General features: G+C 42.3%; 1 protein-coding gene across 12 annotated transcripts in view; it reads right to left on the bottom strand.

Annotated features, from left to right (window-relative positions):
- THRB (thyroid hormone receptor beta) overlaps window positions 1–21,678 on the bottom strand; it is a 359,714-nt gene that overhangs the window by 90,507 nt on the left and 247,529 nt on the right. For 7 of the 12 annotated variants that reach the window (XM_046668086.1, XM_046668094.1, XM_046668078.1 and 4 more), the window contains one exon: window positions 12,024–12,087. The exons of 4 other annotated variants lie outside the window; for them this stretch is intronic. In XM_046668086.1, the coding sequence (XP_046524042.1) occupies window positions 12,024–12,045 (22 nt within the window). In that variant the 5' untranslated portion in view covers window positions 12,046–12,087. Of the gene's footprint in view, window positions 1–3,807; window positions 4,142–12,023; window positions 12,088–21,678 lie in introns of those variants that run through there. One more of the 12 variants, XM_046668118.1, reaches the window with a different exon arrangement.

Here is a 21,678-nt window from a genome sequence, read left to right as displayed (position 1 = left end):
CCCACACACACACAGTTGTATATCTTAGTTGCAGGTCCTTCTAGTTGCGGGATGTGGGACGCTGCCTCAACGTGGCCTGACGAGCGGTGCCATGTCCGCGCCCGGTATCGGAACCCTGGGCCGCCGCAGCAGAGCGCGCGAACTTAACCGCTCAGCCAAGGAGACGGCCCCTGTAAGTCTTTTTAGATGTTAAAAAATATGTATTGGGGCCGGCCCGGTGGTGCAGCGGTCAAGTTCACATGTTCTGCTTCTCAGCAGCCTGGAGTTCGCTGGTTCGGATCCTGGGTGCAGACATGGAACCGCTTGGCAAAAGCCATGCTGTGGTAGACGTCCCACGTATAAAGTAGAGGAAGATGGGCATGGATGTTAGCTCAGGCCAGTCTTCTTCAGCAAAAAGAGGAGGATTGGCAGCAGTAAGCTCAGGGCTAGTCTTCCTCAAAAAAAAAAAAAAAGTATTGATGGGTTCAGAAACTGTGATCTCTTGACTGACTTCCTCAAAGCTCAAGATTATTTCTTAGTTATAGGCCTAGAGTCCAATATCTTAGAAACTTTAATGTTAAATTTAATTAGAATTTTCTGTTGAAAAAACTCAAAGAATTTACTAATGTTCTGATTTATGCCAGTGATTTCTTGATCTAATTTGGAGCACAGATTCAAATGATTGAAATTCTCATGCATATTTTCATTATGCATTACGGAGTATGATAGGCTATTTTATATTCATTTACATAAACTTAATCTTTGAAGAATGATTTTATAATAATACTGAAAGACTTTTTTGATTAAAGGTAGTGCCAGCAGCAATTGGTATTCTGATGGCTTCATTTATAGTTCTATTTAGCTAAATAGTATAGGAGCATAATTCCTACTTAGAGTTGAGAAAATGGTAACACAGAACATTCAGAATTTTCTTATTCAAATAGCTCTTCACTTGAGGTTCATAAAAGTAGTATTGGGGGAAACTATGAGCAATTTAAAAGTTTGAAAAGGCCCAAGAGAAATTATATAGTGATATGAAGCAGTCTATGCCACTTTCATGAAAAATCTTATGCCTTCTGGTTTTGGAAAAATATTTAGAAAGTTTTCGATGTCTCTGTGTAGTGTGGGAACATTGGTCGTTTCATCCTGCTCATCAAACAGATGAGACTATATATGTTTTTGACTACTAAAAATAGGCAGTGAATTCTATTACTTAATAAATGCAGTTTGGCAGGTAAAATGTTTGAAAACACAGGGTTCAAGGGAGGTGTGGCATTGGGGGGAGTAACAAGAAGGTCTTGGCAGAAAAATGGGAACCACAATTGACACTATACAAGTAGAATAAAATCTAATGATGGGAAACCAGTGCTTTCTTTTTTCTTCTTTTCTTTTTAACTTCTTTTTATATGTATCCTTCTCCCATTTTGCGATCACTTCCCACCTCATGTGATTACATCATGCTACATCCTACATCGCGGGGAGTCCAGAGCATCCAGGAAGATACTGTGTAGTATGGTCTCTTTGCCTTGCCTGGCATAGGAACTTACGCCTATTAAAAAAATGAGGTAATAATAATACCAGCAAGTGTTTTAAGATGCTCATTTTATCGGGGGTTACAGAAAGGAAGAGATCGTATTTAAAATTATCTACTTCCTTTCACATGAATTGTTTGCTTCAAATGTTATGCTTAGGTTACTACTTCATTAAAAAGTATATTTCCATAAAATAATAAAGAAAACAAAGGCATTTCTTGTCTCCCAGTTTTTAGAAAGAGAAAAGGTCTCAAGCTGTACAGAAAATTCTTTCAGGAACTACTAAATAGGATGGCTGAACTTGATTGTGACACTGAAGAGAAAACATGAATTATGGGAATGAGCTAAGCAAAGCTCTAAAATGTAAGCTTATCTGCAAAACAAACTTTAAAAAAAATTACAAATATTCATTTACATCTGTTTTTTTTCCATTGTAGTTCAGTAATTCTATGGGCCATTTCTCACAATTAAATTAACATTGGTGAATACCTACTACGTACTAGGTACTCCCTATTCTATGTTGTGCCCCAATTTGCTACACTTTGTGTTAAACGATTAATATAAATCTTATATCTTCACTACAATTCTTTGAGCAACGTTCAGCATTGGGATTTTTTTCTTCTTTTGTGAGGAAGATTGCTGCTGAGCTAACATTTGTGACAATCTTCCTCAATTTTATGTGGGATGCCACCATAGCGTGGCTTGACAAGTGGTGCTAGGTCTGTGCACAGGATCCGAACCTGCCAACCCTGGGCCACTGAAGCAGAATGCATGAACTTAACCACTACGCCCCTCAGCATTGGGATTTTTAAAAGCTCCCCAAGTGAGTCAAATGTGTAGGCCAGACTGAGAACTACAACCCTGTGGGTACTGCTCACCAGAGAGCTATATTCATTCGAGGCCAAATTTGGAAGTCATTTAATTTATGAAAAATAAAACAAAAACAAAAACGCTAAAACCCTCTAAGGAAAATAATTTGTCCCATAACCAAAAGCACCACACAATTTGAAACTGCCCATTAAAGAAACATGGTGGATTGTAATTAGTCTTTGGGTGTAATTGATGTAATCTACACAGAATTTGAAATATATTACGATGTACACCTGAAAAAAAATAATAAAAAGAAAGAAACATGGGATGATATTCTAAGCTCAGTGTCTAAGAGAATTATTTACAAAGAATTTGCACAATAGAGAAACAAGTTTCCTCATGAACACTCCATTTCTTCAAGGAAAAATGCTGCCCTTGGAGTGCATTTCTGAAGGACTTTATGATCATTTGAACTGAAGAGGTTGCTACCCTGGTGGGCCTTTTAGGTAAACGAAAATGCTGAAGTCCACCAGCTAAGTGCACGGTTGCAGGAACTGTGAGTCTGTCATTTGTGGGTGAAAGTAACAATGTACACCCACATAGTCAATGAGAGTAAAGCATCATTAATTACATTTCAGTGTGTCACCCTTAGCCAGGATAGGTCTAGATTAACAGCAATATTTTAGATGTCTTTTGTGGGTACTCAGATGAAATGTTAGAATGAATGTTAGAAAATGAACACTTCCCAAAACACATTCAATATAGAAAAAAAACCCCCTCTAGATCAGTGGTTTTCAAACTTCTGCGTGTATCAGAATCACCTGGAGAGCTAAGGTGGCACCCAGGAGCCCAGGCACTTGTCATTCGGTAAGATGGTAGACTAGAGCTTGGTTGCCTTTTTTTTAGCTAAATCTTTCAGTGATTCTAATAACTCAACACCAAGTTTGAGAATGACTGCTCTTTTCTCAACACTAGATGCACATTAGAAAAACTTGAGGAGTTAAAAAAACAAAGATGTCAGAGGTTCCACCCTAGACCAACTCAACTGGAATCTCTCGGGGTGGGGCATAGGCACTGGTACTTTTAAAGAGCTCCCCCGGTGACTGTAATGGGCAGCCTGGGCTGAGAACCACTGTGTCCAGATTGTGGTTCTCAGGCTGGGTTGTACTTGAGAATCACCTGGACAGTTTTCAAGGAATACTGAGTCTTGGATCCACACCTAGAGATTCCGATTTAACTGGTCTGGGGTGGTGTGAGATCAGGATTTAAAAAAGCTCCCAGGGTGATTCTAATGTGCAGGGAAATTTGAGCAGGACAAGGCTAGGTCCTCCACTAAAGAAGGGGTTCTGCTTTAATAAATTGAGAGAAGACTGCCTAATCCACGTTCCTTGGAGTTTCGGTATATACATTAGCATGGTAAAGACTAAGAACTTTAGTTAAGAACAAAAAAATGGACACGGTCACTATTTAAAGTCATTGAACTCACAGTTTCCTAAGTTTTGGGAACTGATGGTCCAAACACTCAACAGTCTGCTTGGAGACCTTGGGCAAGTCACTTCACCATGCTGGCCTTTGCTTGCTGACGTGTAAGATGTGAGGATTGGAGAGAATGAATCTTAGCTTAGCTCTAGTACCAAGACAGGAATGCATGGTGTGCACTCTACAGGCTTGGAGCGTTGGACTTCCACACTAGTTTCCCTTCTACAGCACAGCCAAATTCTAGAGTGAGAATGTCTTCATGGCCAAGACTTGAAAGAACAGCCAAGATGGAGAAAACACAATCCTGGGGCTTTTCAGTTGGGAGCAGGGGCAGGTGGTGGTGGCATAGAAAAATAACTCTTGGCTCACTGCAAACAAAATAACATCACATATTGATTAGGGACTAAATTTTTGTTGGGAAAAATTATTTTCAATTCTTTTAAAGAACTTTGCACCTACACATGTGCAACTGTTGTGGAATTCAGTCATATTAGGAGAATAGAGAGGAAGATATGTTCTGACATAACAGAACCCTGTTAGGTTACGGCTATTATTTGTGACTCTTAGTAGAAGTCAAGTAGAGATGTGCTGGGCAACTCTCTGAGCAGACTCGAAGGAGGTAGAGATGAGTTTGTCAGAATGGTGATGGTGTGATAGTGGTGATTGACGATAATAATGGTGATGAGGATGGTGGTAGTGGTATTGGTGGTGGTGGTGGTGACAATGGAGGTTGGGTGGGGTCAAAGACAATGGGGCTATGGGTAGGGGTCTAGGAGAAGCCAAACATTGTAAAGGGTGGCTTCTGGGAAAAATATAGGGGTTGGGTTTTTTTTTTTTTGAGGAAGATTAGCCCTGAGCTAACATCTGCCACCAATCCTCCTCTTTTTGCTGAGGAAGACTGGCCCTGAGCCAACATCCGTGCCCATCTTCCTCTATTTTATATGTGGGACGTCTGTCAGCATGGCTTGACAAGCGGTGTGTAGGTCCAGACCAGGGATCTGGACTGGCGAACCCCGGGCCACCGAAGCAGAACGTGTGAATTTAACCACTCTGCCACTAGGCCGGCCCCCAGGGGTTGTTGATAAAGAAATGTTTTGTTCTTTACTCTTGTGCTCCCACCTTTTGCTCTCTGTAAAGCCTTGTCCTTTTGACATTTCAACGTCCTGATCACTTGGCTGCAGCTTAATTTTGGATAGTGAAGTTGTTCTAGAAGCAACTGTCTTAGAGGCCCCAGGAGTTTTGAGGGAAGATTTTCACTAATCTGACTGGATTTGGTGAGATTTCATTAATTTGGTCTCTTTCAGAAAGTCCTATACTTTTCAGTAGGAAGTTTCTCTTCCAAGAGAAGTTCAAGAAGCTAAAGAGGTGAGGGATGTGAGAGGGACAGAGACGACTGGAGTACAGGAGGGCCAATTTTTCTCTAGGTACACTCTACAGCAATGTCTGGCATCCTTTACCCATTCGTGTACTGCACAAAGAGTCACTGTTCCTTCTGTTTTCCGAGGAAAAAAGAAGTATTTGCTTTTGTGTTAAGGGAAAGAATGGTGTGTTAGCTGCACAGAAATTCCCTTTTTTTTGTGGTTCTCTTGATTTCCCCCTTGTTATTGTAGAAACTGGAGAAAATCTTGAACTGAGGTGCTGGTCTGCTCTCTTCCCCAGATTGGACATCATGGAGTGACTTTCACTGTCTTCTACCAATGTGTGTGATGGGCGGGGGAATGCAAATTATAAGCATTTATGGTTTTCCTTTCCCATGCTTTCTAAGGTGAGTTTCTTGGAAAGGAAGATCTGTTTATTTTGTTGAGTGAGGTCTTAAAAGGGGATGCAAATGGGAGAGGTGGAGAGAAGGGGCCCATAATCTTCAAAGGAAATGGCAGGTGGAGTTAAGGGGTGGGGGTAGGGAGGAGAAGAAGGAGGAGAATCCTGACGGGAGTGGGGAGGGGCAGCAGTGTGTGCACTGGCAACACACCAGGATTTTTAGCTTTCAGCGAGAGAGGGAGAAAATAACATGAGATCTCAGCAGTTACGGTGAGGAGTGATCCGTGGGAGAGACGCCTGAGGAGGAATTAAGAGATTTTCTGTTCCTTGTGTGTAGCAGCCTCCCGTCTGCCCTTGAGGCATTTCAGGGAAGACTGAGGTCTCCTTTCCAGCCTATTTGCAGGGAGGTTTTTGTTTCTTTTAGAATGACACCATGCTGAGAAGGGAGCCAAAAGGCCCCCATGGCTTCGTGTGGTTAAACACCCAAGAAATAAAACCCAAGTTCCTTTTTGTAATTGGCTCTACCAACAGCAGAGTGAGCTATTTGGGTAGGCTGATATTGTCTTTCTCCAAAACTATCTGTGGCAACATTTGTCACGTGCATGGACAGCTCTATGAAATCCAAGGCCACATTTTATTTTTGGCCACAACTGGGGAAACAGGAATTCGGAAGAAAGTCAAATAAGCCTCCAGATGCCCTTTCAGAGTAATTACGCCAAGAGTGTATAAATCAATATAAACCCTCCCAGCGCCTGGAGCAACGTGGGAATGGAAGCAGAGCGCCATGTCTGGCTTCTGCAGTGACGTCCTCTGCAGGGCTAAGCAGTACCAAGACCTGGGATTTGGCTGTCCTACCTTGGAAGAAGGGACAGAAGCACCTCCAGCACTCTCAGGTTTTCCCTTCCTGCCCTCAAAGGCTAGGGCGAGGGTACTTGGGTTGGATGGTTGGTGCATAAAAGGGTTGGAAAAAAGTGGAGAAAATCTTCAACTTTAATCAGGCATTCCTGGGTCTAATTAAAGAACTATGTGTTGAAATAGAGGTGCTAACTCATCGCAAAGAACCCACTGACCTGTCTCTCAGAACTGACCAGAGGATATTTCTAAGATCAACAACAAAGACATAAATAATAAAATGACACCTCAATAGAGTTCACTATATATAAACTAAAAACTTTTGTTTCAAAAAATGCCATACCATTATGTTTACACTTACTTGTAAATGGGTCAAGAATTATAAAGGTGAAATAGAAAGAGAGAAAATAATTAAGCAAATGTGATAAAATGTTAACACATGAGGACTCTGGGTAGAGGCTAGCTGGGAATTCTTTGAACTAATCTTGCAGCTTTTCTGTTAGTTTGGAATTATTTCAAGAGAAGGAAAATTTAAAAAGGTCAAATATTTCCATACACAAAAAGAAGAGCTATATAATCTTTGGGAAATGATTTGTATCATGAAATCTTTGTATCATGATAGACAGTGAATTAATTCCTTAATATATAAATTGTATGAAAAAGACAAATAGCACAACAGAAAAGTCAAATGAACAGGTAAGTTACAAAAGAAGACCTTTAAGGGGCCAATCAATGTGTGTGTCTGTGTAGTCAAATTCATTATCAGTGAGAAAAAAGTAAAGTTTTGAAAAGCTGTGATAAAATCTTGCCTAATAAATAGCTTCCTCAAAAATAAGCAAACTAACTACCAAAAAATCCCAAAGTTGGAGGGTGTATGATTAAATGGCTGCTGCACTGCTGGTGGGTGTGTCAGTTAGTTCACTAATCTAGTTACAATTTGGAAGAGAAAAGGTTTTTAAAGATGTTCAGTCCCTTTGACCTGGCATTTTCTTTTACTCAGTAGAATTTTATCCTGAGGAAATAATCAGAGGTGCAAAATTATGTACAATGCAGTTCATTATAACATTATTTAAATAACAGTATATTAAAAGTCTGACAAGCAGGTACGGTATCACTGTATGATGGATTATTCAGCAGCCATGGGCAAAATCCCATCTGAAGAGCGTTTATTGACAATGGGAAATGTTAGCGATATGTACACTCTTAACATTAGTTATCTTTGAGCGGCGTCATTATTTTGCAGTCAACAACCTTCTGACTCCGTGAAAAGACATTCTGTTAGGTTGTAGGACATTAGCACAACTGTGATTCTCTTTCTGAAGGAATGAAATGATTATTAAGGAGCAGTTGAAAAGCCTAAAGAACACCTGGAGAGTCACCTTTGAAAAATGACCTGGGCTTTACAGTAAAATATTGAGTTTTTCCAACTTAAATGTTTTGTTTGACGCTGGAAAACTTGTTCATTAGGACAGTCTCAAAACACAAAATACATTGCTCCAGGGTTCCCCTTTTCTTTACACCCAACCATCAATGTACCTATGCTTTACTTTATGAAAAAGTGTTTTATAAACGTTCAAATTTGAAGTATAGATAATCTAATCTTAAAAGTGGAGGGGAACTAGAGATGAACTGACTGGTTCATCTGTCTCATTTAATTGATACGGAATTCAAGATCTAGAGAGATTAGGTGATTTGCTTAGTTACTATCCTCTACATATGATAAATCGCTTCCACAAATAATGAGAAAACTTATAAAAGCCACAATGATCAAGTGGACAATAAAAATGAACAAGTCAGTTACAGATGAAGAAATGCAAGTGGCCAATAGACATGTGAAAGACCTCAACTTCAGGAGTAATGAGAAATGTAAATTAAAAAAAGCCAAACCTATGTGATCCTTCATTTTGCTTAACAGATGACCCCATCCCCAAACAAGCAAACGAACAATCTGAAGACCACACAATCAAAACACTGGGGCAACAGCCGAAAGCTCCTGTCACATCCTTGCAAACATCCTTCCCCTGGTACCTGGGACACACTCAATAATAATGCCTTGAGAAGAAAAAGAAAAGGGCAAATATCACAACAGAACACTTAAATGAACAAGTAGGTCACCAAAAAGAGGTGCACGTTAAGTGACTGAATAAGGAATATTTTATTCACATGGAAAGATTCATAATAGTGTGACTTTATGTAGTATCCTAATTTCTAAAGCCAAGTTCAGAGCAAACAGTAGATTCTTGTTTCTACCTCTTCAGGCACAGTTAGGGGAGCCTGCGTTCTTAGTTTCCTTTTCAACCAAGGCTGAAAGCCTTTAACTCTGGTATTTAACATTTTAGGTATTCATATCTTAGAACAAACTCCCTTATGCTGCAAATCATGGTTTTATGCAAAGTAGAACTCATTATAATGCCATAACTGTTAGCAGAATTCCCCTCAGATTACCTAGGAAGCAGCGCTTAATTCCAGACTATTAAATCACTTTCTTACTTCCCTCTTTAAGAATCAGAATTTTTCAACAAGTGATTTCAAAAAGTCCTAATTTTGAATTAGGTGGAGTAAAGCAGTGAGAAAATTTTGGCAAGACCTGACTCCATTCTAGTTGATACTAAATAATGCCAGAAAAGAAACAATTTTCCATTTGAGTTAATCCAAAATATATGAATTTAATAAGCACAGTGGCTGAAAGAGCCTGCATACCAACAGCGTGGATCTTTTATCTGAAAATGCTGGTCTGCTTGGTTTTAGGAAAACAGATTCCATGTTCTTACTCCTGTTCGTTTAAAAAGTCATTTTCTTTTTATAAAGGTTAATTCATTTCTTGTATTGCATAACAGTAATAGTACCTCTTACGTGTTTCAAAGAAGAAAATATGCATATTTGCCCTTTAAATTATGTTCCCAAAGCAAGCACTTGGTTCCGATGGCTTACAACTTTATTATGGTCTCCCTTTAGGCTTCTTAAAATAAACACGTAGCCCGAGATCATAGCCAAGAGAGAGGGGAAAAGGACACTGTTTTATTTCGTCCACAAACAAGGAAGTCTAAAGCCATGATTTTCTCAGCTGAGCCCATTAACATATCCTGAGCATATGTGTGTATGGAATAGATTTCTTTTGAAAATAGAACTACCGTTAGCTTCCACACTATGAAGCAAATGCTGGGAAGCGAAGACTCCCTCCTCCGCTGAGAGGCACCTGGGGTTCCAGCTCAGCTTGCAGGGAAAGCATCCCAGCTTCCACAGGATCAGCTGAAAGGCTGGCTCAGCCCTGGAGACGAGCTGACTGGGCCTTGGGGGATCTGATCCACAATAAGAAGGTCTGAACTACTTCAGACTCCAGAACGAGGGTCAGTAAACTATGGTTCTAGGGCCAAAGCTGGCCTGCTGCCTGTTTTGTGAATAAGGTTTTCTTGAAACACATCTGATCCCATTTGTTTATGCATAGTCCATGGCTTTTCTTGCTACAATGGCAGAATTGAGTAGTCTGCAAAGCCAGAGATATTTACTATCTGGCCCTTTACAAAAAAATCTTGCTGACCCCTGCTCTACAGGAACCTGGGCTGGATGGTCACCACTACACTTTATCTAGCACCAACCTCATAGCAAGCAAAAACCACCGGATTACCCACTTTTAAACCATGTTTTGCCACTTTCAGGTCTCAGGAGGGTATGTTCTTTGAGACTGGATCTTCGGAGGCTTTTTCTTTTTTTTCAAAATTTTTATTATTATTATTTTTTTTTGAGGAAGATTGGCCCTGAGCTAACATCCGTTGCCAATCCTCCTCTTTTTGCTGAAGAAGATTGGCCCTGTGCCCATCTTCCTCTATTTTATATGTGGGATGCTTGCCATAGCATGGCTTGATAAGTGGTGCTAGGTCCACACCTGGGATCCGAACTGGTGAACCCTGGGCCACAGAAGCAGAGCACGTGAACTTAAGCACTACACCACCAGGCCGGCCCTTGGAGGCTTTTTCAAATGGGAAAATTATCATGGAGCACCGAGCCACTCTTGAGTAGAACTTGACCCCACACTCTCCTTTATCAGAGGAGGACACTTGCCCTGGGTTTTGCAGTATGGCTAATGCGGTATGATATCTGTGTGCTCACATACACCTGCACCTGCTAAGACTTATGCCTTGACACCTTCTGGTCCAGATTCCCATTCATAGGAGAACAAACCCAGAGGCTATAGCTGAGGCTGATCTGTACCAATTTTCCACTGATTGAGCAGGTTTATGACACAGAAGCAGTGAGGTTTAAGTGGGGAAGAATTTTGGCCGAGTTGGCAATAGAACGGAAATGGAAGTGGGCATGGTTTGTGCCTGTTAATGAGCAATCAGATGAGGAGAAGGTAAGATGTGATTCCGAGGCCCTCATTTCCTACAGATGTGAATCATTCTGGTTTGCCCAGGCACTCTTATCTTTCTGCTGCACCAGGAGCTTAACCATCAGTGGGTAGAAAGGCAGGGCAGTGATGCTGGGTGATGCAGTGTTATGGTCATTGGGAGGCTTCCAAATTTTCAGAAGGCTGAGAAGCAACTTTTAGGTTTCTCAGGTCTACTGGGGACAGATTCTTGGAGGAACCGTCCTGCACGTTTAGTTTGTCACTGGATGAGGAGGTCATATGAATGGATTATCAAAGGTCAGGCTGTACCCATGACACGCAGAGGTCGATGGGTGCCTGCCCTCTGCCATGGTAACCAAAAGGACAGTCATGGGCTTGTGTTAGGCTGGAAGGGAGATAGCAGAGGTGTAAACTCGCAGCCCATGGGTTGATTCAAGTCAGCAGACATATTTTGACTGGCCCATGAGTCTTTTATAAGTTAATCGCTAAACTTTACAAATGGGGATATTTCATTTAAAACCTAGATTTCCAACTTCTCTTGAAAATTCAAATCTCTGGGCGCCCTGGGCTTCATCCCTGCTTGTGAGTGATTGCCTAGAGTGGAGGAACGGCCTCTCTTCGGAGGAAACCTGAGTTCTCCAGTTTTGTTCATTTGTTTTTCCTTACACCCAACCTGTTTCAGGCATTGGTGTTATCTGCCTGGCCCTTGGGGCCTTTGAGTTTACAACCCCTGTTTAACGTGTTACACAAAGAATTTGCACTGTTGCAAACTTAAGTTCCTTGGGGGTCATTCTATCTCTCCTTTGTCCCTCGCTAAGAGTTTCTAGCTCACTTTACCTTGTGATTTAATCATATTACATTGTGACTCTACTGCTGAATGGAATAAACAGCCCATTTTTGGGAAGATCCCTGTACTCTGTGTCACTAAGCATATAGAGCCATTTGTTATATTGATCTGAATGAATATAAAAAGTAAATGTATTTAGAGTGTGAGGGTGATCTTAGAATGGCTAAAAACTAGTCTTTTGCTGTGAATTACTGTTTCCTCCCCATTATGTTTCTGGGGATGATGCATCTCACAGTTCCTGAAGAAGATGGGAGCACATTCGCAGGGATGTGTTCACAGGATGTATTTGCATGTAATAACACTTGTTGGTTTGGAAATAATTGTTGCTAAGACTCTCAAACCGGTCTTTTAGGAACCCTACATTTCTCTTTAGGTGGAACAAAAATGGAGACACACAAATAAAATAAAAAAAAATAGGTACCTGTCATACTGTTGGGAGTCATAGGTTAGTAATCATTCTGGACCCTTTTTTTCACTGATATCTCCTACAAAGAAAAAGACAACAAAAAATACCACAGGTTATAACCTGTATTTTCCATAATGTTTTTGTTCCAAACAATATTGCATGCATTAATTAGCTTGAGGCAATCTGTTACCCTCCAGTCAGAACTGGGAAAATTGAAGCATAGGTGGACTATGTGATGTGTGTAAGTTTACAAGACATTTTAACTTTAATCTCAGGGTTCCTTCTATGTTTTCTAAATAATATTTTATTTAAGATCACATGCCTATTTTTCCATCTCAAGTGTTTAAGAAAGCTACCAGTGCACTGACTTGCTATTTTCCCAGGAGTGGCTAAGAGATATTAGTGTCTTCAATCTAGATTCTTGCTTCTCAAAGTGTGGTCTGTGGACCAGCAGTCTCAGCATTGCCTGGGATCTTGTTAGAAATAGAAAATGTGGGTCCCACCTGAAACCTACTCAATCAAATCTGCATTTGGACAAGACCCACAGGTGATCCACGTGCACTTTAAAGTTTTAGAGACAATGTTCTGGAGAACGGAATCCAAATTCTCATCTTCCTATGTGTGACTTTCCCTCAGTCAGGGCTAACCTCCTCCCCCTCACCACTAGATCAATGCCATCCCAGAGCAGCAGTCAGCCTGGCCCCAGCCAGGGACAGTGGGCGTCAGTGCCCAGAGGTGTCCTGACAGAGGGAAGAATGTTGAAGGACACACACAGATGGATGGTCCAGATGGCTGATGAACACGGGTCAGAGGCCTTCAGCATACTGCTGGGCACAGATCAAGAGGTTTCTTTTTCTAGAAGGATCTTCTCCTTTCACGGGTAGGCAGTGGTAGCATGGTGGCTTAGGAATAGCACAGAAGCCCAAGGCACAGGTTCGAGCATCAGTACTGTCACATACTAGCTGTGGGATCATGACAAGTAATTTCAAAGCACTGGAATCTCCATTTCTTCATGTGTAAAATGGGGAAAATAATACTTGCTCTACTCTCTTCACAGGGCTGATGTTTCTGAGGTTTAAAGACGATGTGAGTGAAAATGCTGGGTAAGCCATAATGTGCTGCGCACACAAAAGCCATTGGCTGAGAGAGGAAACATCTTGATTTTAAATAACTGTTTGGAGAAAGGGAAGTATGTGGAAGAATATGTATGTAAATTTTGTTTACAACACGGGTTTATATATGGCCGTGCATTCCCTGTCTCTACATCTAATACCGCAGCATTGAATTCACACCTTGATTGTAGTTCTCGTCACACCTGTGGTAACTACATATTTACATGGCTGCCTTTCCCAGTAGACTGTAACCTCTTTGTAGCAGAGACTATGTCTTTGTCATTTTTATATCTGGCACACTGAGCAGCATGTCAGATACATAATACTTACTCAACAAATATATGTTGAAAAACTGAACAAAATAAAATTAATGACAATTGATATGACATGGTATAAGCTACTTGAATTGGCATCTGATAGAAGAGATGAATATTAACTACTAGGAAAACACATTCTTGCTACTGATTAACATTTCAAGATCACCAGCCACAAGCCCTCTGCTCCATCCTTGTTCTCCTGTCCAGCTGGGTTTTGAGTCAGAGGAACCCGGTTCTGAGACAGCATAAGGTGAGAGCTCAGATCATATCTGTTGCTCTTCATAGGAACTAAGCTGCCCTTAACCTCCCCCTCCCCACCCATGGAAGTTGCCATGTTTTCACATGACACTTGTCCTGAATGTTCTGATGAGGAACTTGGCTCAAGCTCAGCCAACCTCAATGTTCCACCTTTGGCCAAATTGGTTCAAGACCTGAGGTGGGCTAATAAGATGCTTTTTCACAATGTTTGAAGAGAGGAAAAAAGAGAAGGGGGAAGGGAGAGAGAGAGGAAGAAGGAAGGAGGAAGGTTATTTAGTCCCTCTCTGGTGGCAGAACTTATCAGACACTAAAACTCTAAAACTGTTTGAGGCCATGTCTCCCTCAGCCACATGGAAAAAGCCTGTCTCAAGTTGAGAAAGAGAAATAATCTGACATTCACAGAAAACAGGTGAGAAGAGGATTCGGTGGCCTCAAACCCCTGCTTTCAGTTCTCTCTGAGGCCAAATCCCTCAACCCTTCCTGAGCAAAAGGGTCCCATTTTTACGTAAGCTCGTTTGAGTCAGGTTTCTGGCATTTGCAACCAAAAGAATCTTGACTGATAACACCGATAATAAAATACAACATTTGATACAAATGTGTCAGGACAGTTTTGTGTCCTTTTTATCATCTTTAAGGTGAAGCTACAACATCCCAGTTATGTTCTTGCTACACCATCAATTTAGAAATATCTTTGTTGTCAAAATTTCAATTGGACAGGTATAGGAGCTACAGAAAGGTATTGTGTGTGAAGCAGAAAAAAATTTTATTAAGGCTTTAAAAATATTGCTTTCACTACAAAACTTAGTACTATTTTTCTAACACTATGGTATTATACGGTACTATCTAGTACTATAGTACTTTAGGATTACTATACTATCACCATTACTATAGCATCAATAGTATACTATTTTTGTACCACTATAGTACCATATGTGCTATTTAGTACTATAGTACTTAGGCATTAGTATTATTATACTATACTATTACCATTACTACAATAGTGATAGTATATTAGTGTTACTATTGCTATAGTACTTTAGTCTTTAGTAGTATTTAGTGCTCTTTTCCTTCAACAAGCTCTAGAGTTTTAAAATGTAATTCAAGGAAAGCTTGTAACAATCTCCAGGGTAGGCAGGTGTCTGGAGCTTCATTTCCTGGTTATCCTATAATACAGTGTGGGATCAGCAGAGGGCTCTGTACCGAGGAGGGGAAGCAGAGAAGGTCCTCTCCAGAGCCATGGCAGGGGCCTGGGGCTCATCAGCCAGTCATAGGAACACGGAGAAAACAAAGTCCAAAGAACTTAAAGAGAAAGAAAGCTGAGTTTACTTTACTTGCCAGGAAAGGAAACAAACACAGAGAAGGGCTCCACCGAGTGGTCAGTGAGGAGGAGGGGTCAGGTGGTGAGGTGTTAGAAAGAGGTGGCTATGCTAATGGAAGGATTGACAGCTCCTGTGGAGGAAGGACTGGTCACAGGCCTGCATATCATTCCTTAAAACAGGTCCCACTGCTCATCGGCAGGGAGGAGTCTTCAGTTAGATCCCGTGAGGGTCTGCCATCCAGGCCCCTCAAAATTGAAGGCCCTTTGACAGCTTAAACATTTCGGCACCAACTGAGGAGGAGAAGGATATCCAGTTTAGTCTCCTAGGTAAGTGCTACTGAAATGGAGAATATTCCTTTCACATGAGTCATTAATTTATTTGGTTGGCTGGTCCAGAGGCCTTGATTGAAGGTCTATTCTGTTCAAGAATTGCTCCAGGCTTTGTCCAGATACAACACTTCAGCCTGTCCACAGGGGGCTTCTAATCTGACAGAGGGAGAGAATCACACTAAAAAACTGCAAAAACATACACAGCTTTCAGCTTAAGTGTCTCTTCAGAGCAGACTGGGACACCAAGGAAGGAGAGGTCATTTCTGCCTGGGGCTGTCTGGAAGGGTTTCTCAGTACAGGTGACCCTGGACTCGAAGGCTCTTCTGTTCAATAGGCCTCTCCCCAGGTAATGACTTAAGGTTTTATTCTCATCATTGCGTTCCCTAGACACATGGACTACTCTGCAAGAAATGGGCCTTGTAGAGAAAAACTGTGCAACTCCTTTAAATTATGCAGGTCTTAAGCAGGGGAGCAAGACGATCTAATTTGATCATTCAAAAACTCTAATTTGAGTTTTTAAAGCTTCACAGTGGCTGCTGTGTGAAAGCAGACCAGTCAGGGGGTTTGGCAGTTCTCGGAGACAGAGGGAGGTGGTTAGAACTCAGGTGGTGGCAGTGGAGGCGCTGAGAATGGGGAAGGAATCTGGTAACATTTAGGAGTTAGAAATAATATAAGACTTGGTGATGAATGTGATATGAGCATTTAATACCGGGATAAACACCGGAGACGCAAATAGGTTAAGACCAGAGGCTCTTGGCCCTCAAGTAATTTACAACCCATTTTACAAGCTGGCTGGGAAGGCGAAGCCCATTGGCAAGGAGCAGCTAAAAATACAAGCCACAGATGCCGTGTACCAAGAGGGCGGTGCTGAGAATCACTCCTTGCTGAGCCTTCCGCTGCCCACTCTCTCATTCTCAGTCTAATGCCATGTTCCTTAGGTAAAACTCATTCTCCTTGGAAGAATGGAAAAGTAGACATTCACCTCTTAAACACATAAAATGCATTTATATTTTAAAAATACGAATGAGGGAAAAGTTATTATTGAGTACTCTGAAACTGAAAAGTAAATGGAATTATTATGAAGACTAAGGAAATAGGTCCAGGGACTTTGGAAGACATTGGTTCCAAGCAACCCTCTGTGAACTGTGGCTGTTAATAATTCAGAGGTTATCTTGGGTTGTGTGGACAGAAATATAGCCTGTAGGACTAGTGCCAGACTATATTTAGGCTGCTACATTTTAAGAGAGAGTCTCATGTAGATTGTCCAGGATGATGGAAACCACATCTTAAGGAAATGTTACAGGTAACCGAGAAAGGGGAGGAGTCACATGAAGGTTAGAGAGTGGTCTTCAACTATCTGAGAAGCTGTCATGTGGAAGAAAATTTAAGTTTGTCGGTAGACAGAGGACGGGTGGAGAGATGCTGCTGGGGACTGCTGAGAGACAGGAGACTTTCTCTACTCTACCTTAGGTCGGAGAAGATGCACATCTTATAGGCAAAGGAGCACACTCTCCCTACTTTGGGCTGCTCTTTGTTCTCAGGGCATATTAAGCCTCTCTTGAGAAGACCAGTGTCTTTATTCTGCAACAAAGTAGGTGCCGTGTGTGATATAGTTTCAGGGACATGCTAAAGGCTTACTCCCTGCTCCCTCTTAAAATTCTCCTCTAAAGCTTCATTCCTTTAGCTTAGTGGATCTCACACATTTGGGGGGGGGGCGTGTCTACTGAAGGAATATAATCAAAGTTGCAGGCCCCTCCCCTTGAAAGACAGGCAAATGATTTGGCATATACTTTCAGAGGATTTGCAGACCCACATACACACAACCCATTTGTAGATGCCACATTAAACTTTGGCTGCGGGCTTTGATCACTGTTAAAATGCAAAAGCTCATGGAAAAGATGTAAACTGATATAAGTATAATCTATTGCATAGAATGAAAAGGAGACAGGAGAGCTATTTTTGGTCGTGGGCAAAGAGAATAGGACCTACCGGAGTGGTAGATCTCTTTGTGGGTGGAAGGCAAATGGGTTTCCAAGAAATGAGGCTGGAGGCTGAAGAGGAATCCTCCAACCCAAGGATTTGGTCTGGAGCTGCCCTGTTCATGCCGTCAGACACCAACCCAAGCTCTGGATCATTTGAGATGAATTATTCAGAGCTGCTGCCCCTGCGGGGCTTAGGTGGAGAACAGGCTGTACCTTGCAGGCAGAAAAGCTGACCAAGGGGGATAAAAGATGAGTTTTGAAGCACTGAGGAGAGTGTGATTAGTTTTATCTGTATGAAGGAACCCAGTGGTGACATTTGAGCTCGGCTTTCAAAAATGAGGCAGGATATTTCCAGGCAGGGAAGGCAAAGTGTGGCTCACAAACAACAAAAGAGCAAAAGGGACAGCATCTTGGCACAGGGCATATAATTTTGGGTGGGGAGGGGGCAATAAGTGGCCAAGAATGAAGCTGCAAATGTAGTTTGGGGCCAGATGGTGATGTAAACCTTGAAAGGTTTGCTGTGGACTTTGGACTTTATCCTGTAGGAAATGGGGAGCCATGGAAGGTCCTTAGGAAGTGACCTGATTTGAGAAAGATAACTCTGCCACAGTGCAGAGGAGGACTCCTCAGGAGGCTAACCCCTTTGGTAGCACCTCTTTGCATGGGATCATTTTCCTGTCTTAGTGTTCAAGGTCGCAAAGCTGGACTAGGGCCAGAGGGAACACCCTCAACTCCATCTTGTCAAACTCCAGTGCACTTGCCCACACCACACACATTTTGTCCCCTTGCATTTCCTTTTTCCCTATAGAAACTATAACATTGAAGGGACAACTGTAAAAATTACCCCTTGAAAATTCTTTCCATATGGACCTAGAGAGTCACTGCTTATCTGCACACAATTAAAATGAAAACTGCATCCTCCTCACGTCTCTACATCAACTTTTTCTGAGGAGGGCATTTGCAGCCTTTTCAAGGTCATTTTCCTCAGCTTGCTTCTCCTTGGGTCTCTCAGGAGGAAGGGTACCTGGGCATCACGGGGCCTGATCGTTGGAATGGTGACATATGTAAGGTTTCTCTGTTAACACTTCAGCAGGTGCTTCATGGACAGCCCAGGAAGCCATGAGTGGGCTCGGGGGTGGGGTGGGGGTCACTTTCATAGGCAAATCTCTTGGTCGAGTTTAAAAGGTCAGATGCTCAAGTGTTAGGCAATTACAGATTTTAAGGTGAGACCATTAACACCAGGAGGGCACTCAGAGGAGGACAGACCCACCCTGGCACTGAGCAAACATGGACGCTCTACACTTCCTAAATAGAAGGATTACAGGGGTTGTGGTGATATGAGTGGAGGGCATAGCTTGAGGATGTGTCTTTTTTTTTTAGTGAGTAAGATGGGCCCTGAGACAACAGCCATTGCCAATCCTCCTCTTTTTGCTTGAGGAAGATTGTTGCTTAGCTAACACCTGTGCCAATCTTCCTCTATTTTGTATGTGGGACGCTGCCACAGCATGGCTTGATGAGTGGTGTGCAGGTGCATGCTTGGATCCAACCCATGTACCCTGGGCCTCTGAAGCAGAGAGCATGAACTTAACCACTACGCCACCAGGTTGGCCCTGGGGATGTGTCTTGAAGTTGTGTTTACATGGCAAGCAACTGTTTTTCCTAAGTTTATTTGGTGTTGTGGGGCCTTGGGCACTGCCGGAGTTTATGGGAGGGGGAGAGCCCCTTGCTCCACCCTGTCCCCCCGTTGGCCTTGCTACTGCCCTGTCTGTGGCATCTGGAAATACAGCTGGGCAAAGGCAAATGGCTGCCCTCTCAGAGCGGGCTGCACCCCACGCTAGGAGGGCAATGAAGTTGTGGATCTCTGTCGGGCACCTCTTGCCCCACTTTGAAAAGTACTCTTCTTCCTGGATTTTCCTCTTCTATCCTCTTCCCCTCATAGGGAAGGGCCCATTCACATCAAACCTTTCACTCAGACTCGTGGGAAACATTTTTAAGAACAAGTTCAATCCCAGATAAGGAGGAAAGACTCCTGGACTGGGAGTCATTCCAGATGGTCTTGAGTCTCTGCTTAGCAGTGTGGCTGTCTCAACAGGTTCCTTTATTCTCCGAGCCTCATCTGTAAAGTGAAATTATAATTCTTGCCCTTGAGGTTGTGCTGAGGACCAAGGGAATATAAAAATGCTTTGTAAATTTAAAAGTAGGACACCAATATAAAGCACTGGAAGATTTATTCATTATTACAGTCACTGTTACTATGATTTCCTCATCTCCTGGCCAGCCTCAGTCATCCCTAAGATGTGGGAAATTGGGGCTATTATTTGGCCTCCACTTTGAGGTGCCCTGAGGTGGTTTAAAGACTCATAATGGCACAGAAGCCCACTTCCCTAGACCCCATCATTACCGAGATAAAATGGAGGTGGAATTGCTCCTCTCCCCTCTGCCGTTCTCCTCTTCCCAGACTGAATTTTACCTTTGTGAATTTTTTTCCCTTTCAAGGTTACCTTTCATGTTGATTTAAATTTGTTAGGGGGAGCAAGGACGGTCTGGTACACAGATTAGTTTGTCCCCAATTCTAAAGCATCCTAAATGCAGTCTTACTTGTCCTTCCCTGAGGTCTTTGCATTTTGATAGTAAATAGGACCCAGTGAAGTGAATATGTAATGGTTTAATTTCTGATGTTAGTAATGAGTTAAGAACTCAAATAGAAGAGAACAGAGGCAAGGTCTATTCAACTCATAGCACACTGTGATCTACCTTTTCCACTTGCTGAAACTAACCTTATTTGGGAGTGTAGTATAAAAAAATCAGTATGAAAATTTTTTTTTTAAAAACCAGCATAGTTAGACTGGGGATGGGGCTGGTTAAGACGGAATATAAGACTCTGAGCTAGTTAATAAAGATGTGGGGAATGGGAGTGGCTCTGTCGTGTGCTGTGGCCCAGGTGTTGTTCTAGTGGATCACCTCTCAGAGCAGAAGGCAGGGTCAGAATTTGTCTGCCGGGCATGGCGGGAGACTAGGGCCCCACATGAGAGACATCAGCAAATGACTACTGAATGGCAAAGTTATAATTTTCATTTCATATTTTCAGCAGTCACGGTAAGTATTTCACCTTCAGGGAGTGAGACAATACAACCAAGATCTGTGGTTGAAATTGAGCTGAATGTGCTGTGGCTGAATTTCTTGTCTTGGTACAATGATTAGCCTTAACTTCCACCCCACTCATGCCTTTTAATTCAAGATCAGCAACCTCATTCCGGGGCTCATTTCTACTCTTCATTTTGACCAATGTCCACGCCAGATCTCTGTACCTTTCTCTTTTTCCTTCTCTCTCCCAAGCAGTCACCATGGCATGGAAAGAGCATGGGCCCTGCCACTCACCAACAGAATGACACGGGGGATGTTAACAGTCAAGAGTCTTGCTGGACAAGCACATTTGACACATGGTAGAAGTCTTCCATCCTCATGTGCTAGGTTCTAGGTCTACAGCTGAGTAAAATCCTCTTTCTGCTTTGAGGACTAGGTCAGCAGTGGTAGGAGTGGGGTTCTTGGGGTCAGAGTGGGCTTTAAAACAAACAAAAAAGCCCCATGTGAATCGAAAATTATCTGCTACATTTAATTTCTTGTCACACTGACTTAAATTTGGAACAATTTCTAGCCACATGTTATAGTGATAGAAAAGTCAAGAAAAAACCAGCCAGTAAAAGTTTTATGAGGCCAACTCTGAAAGGATCAACCTGGCCGCCGGCTATGTTTATAGAGCATTTTCCTCGTAGCTACCTTTCTCTACAGGTGGACTGTCATCTCCAAATGCTTCTAAGAAATGGAAGTAGGCTCTTAAGAGGAAACAGATGGGTGGTTTGAGGAAACGTCTGACGCAGCAGGAGAAACAACTTCAACAGACGCCCTGTTGGCCAAAGCAAGCAGTTAAAACTGACTCTACTGACACCTGGTGGAGAGTGGGGTAGCTTCCCAGTGCCAAAGAAAATAAAGTGCGTGCGTGTATGCGTGCGTGCGTGGCTGCGTGCGGGCGTGTGTTGAAGGGACTGGAAACGCATTCATCACGTCAGGGGAACTAAAAACTCCTGAGAGATGAGGGTACACGCAGAACCACCAGATGCTTGAATATATAATTGTGGTTAGGCGACTCACTGAGACACATTCGTGAACAGCAACAAACAAGAATGTGAAAACAAGACATTCGGACTGAAGCAAATGATTTATTACTAATTTCTTCAACGTGTTTGATGATGAATAGGACAACAACAAACGAGAACCCATTTTCTGCCCCAGACCCCAGACAGATTCTAGGAAAAGACTCTACTAGTGACCACTTGACAGAGGTATCGTCTGTGT

This window comes from Equus quagga, chromosome 1 (assembly GCF_021613505.1).
Source record: "Equus quagga isolate Etosha38 chromosome 1, UCLA_HA_Equagga_1.0, whole genome shotgun sequence".
Taxonomy (NCBI): domain Eukaryota; kingdom Metazoa; phylum Chordata; class Mammalia; order Perissodactyla; family Equidae; genus Equus; species Equus quagga.
This window is presented reverse-complemented; position numbering and strand designations above follow the sequence as displayed.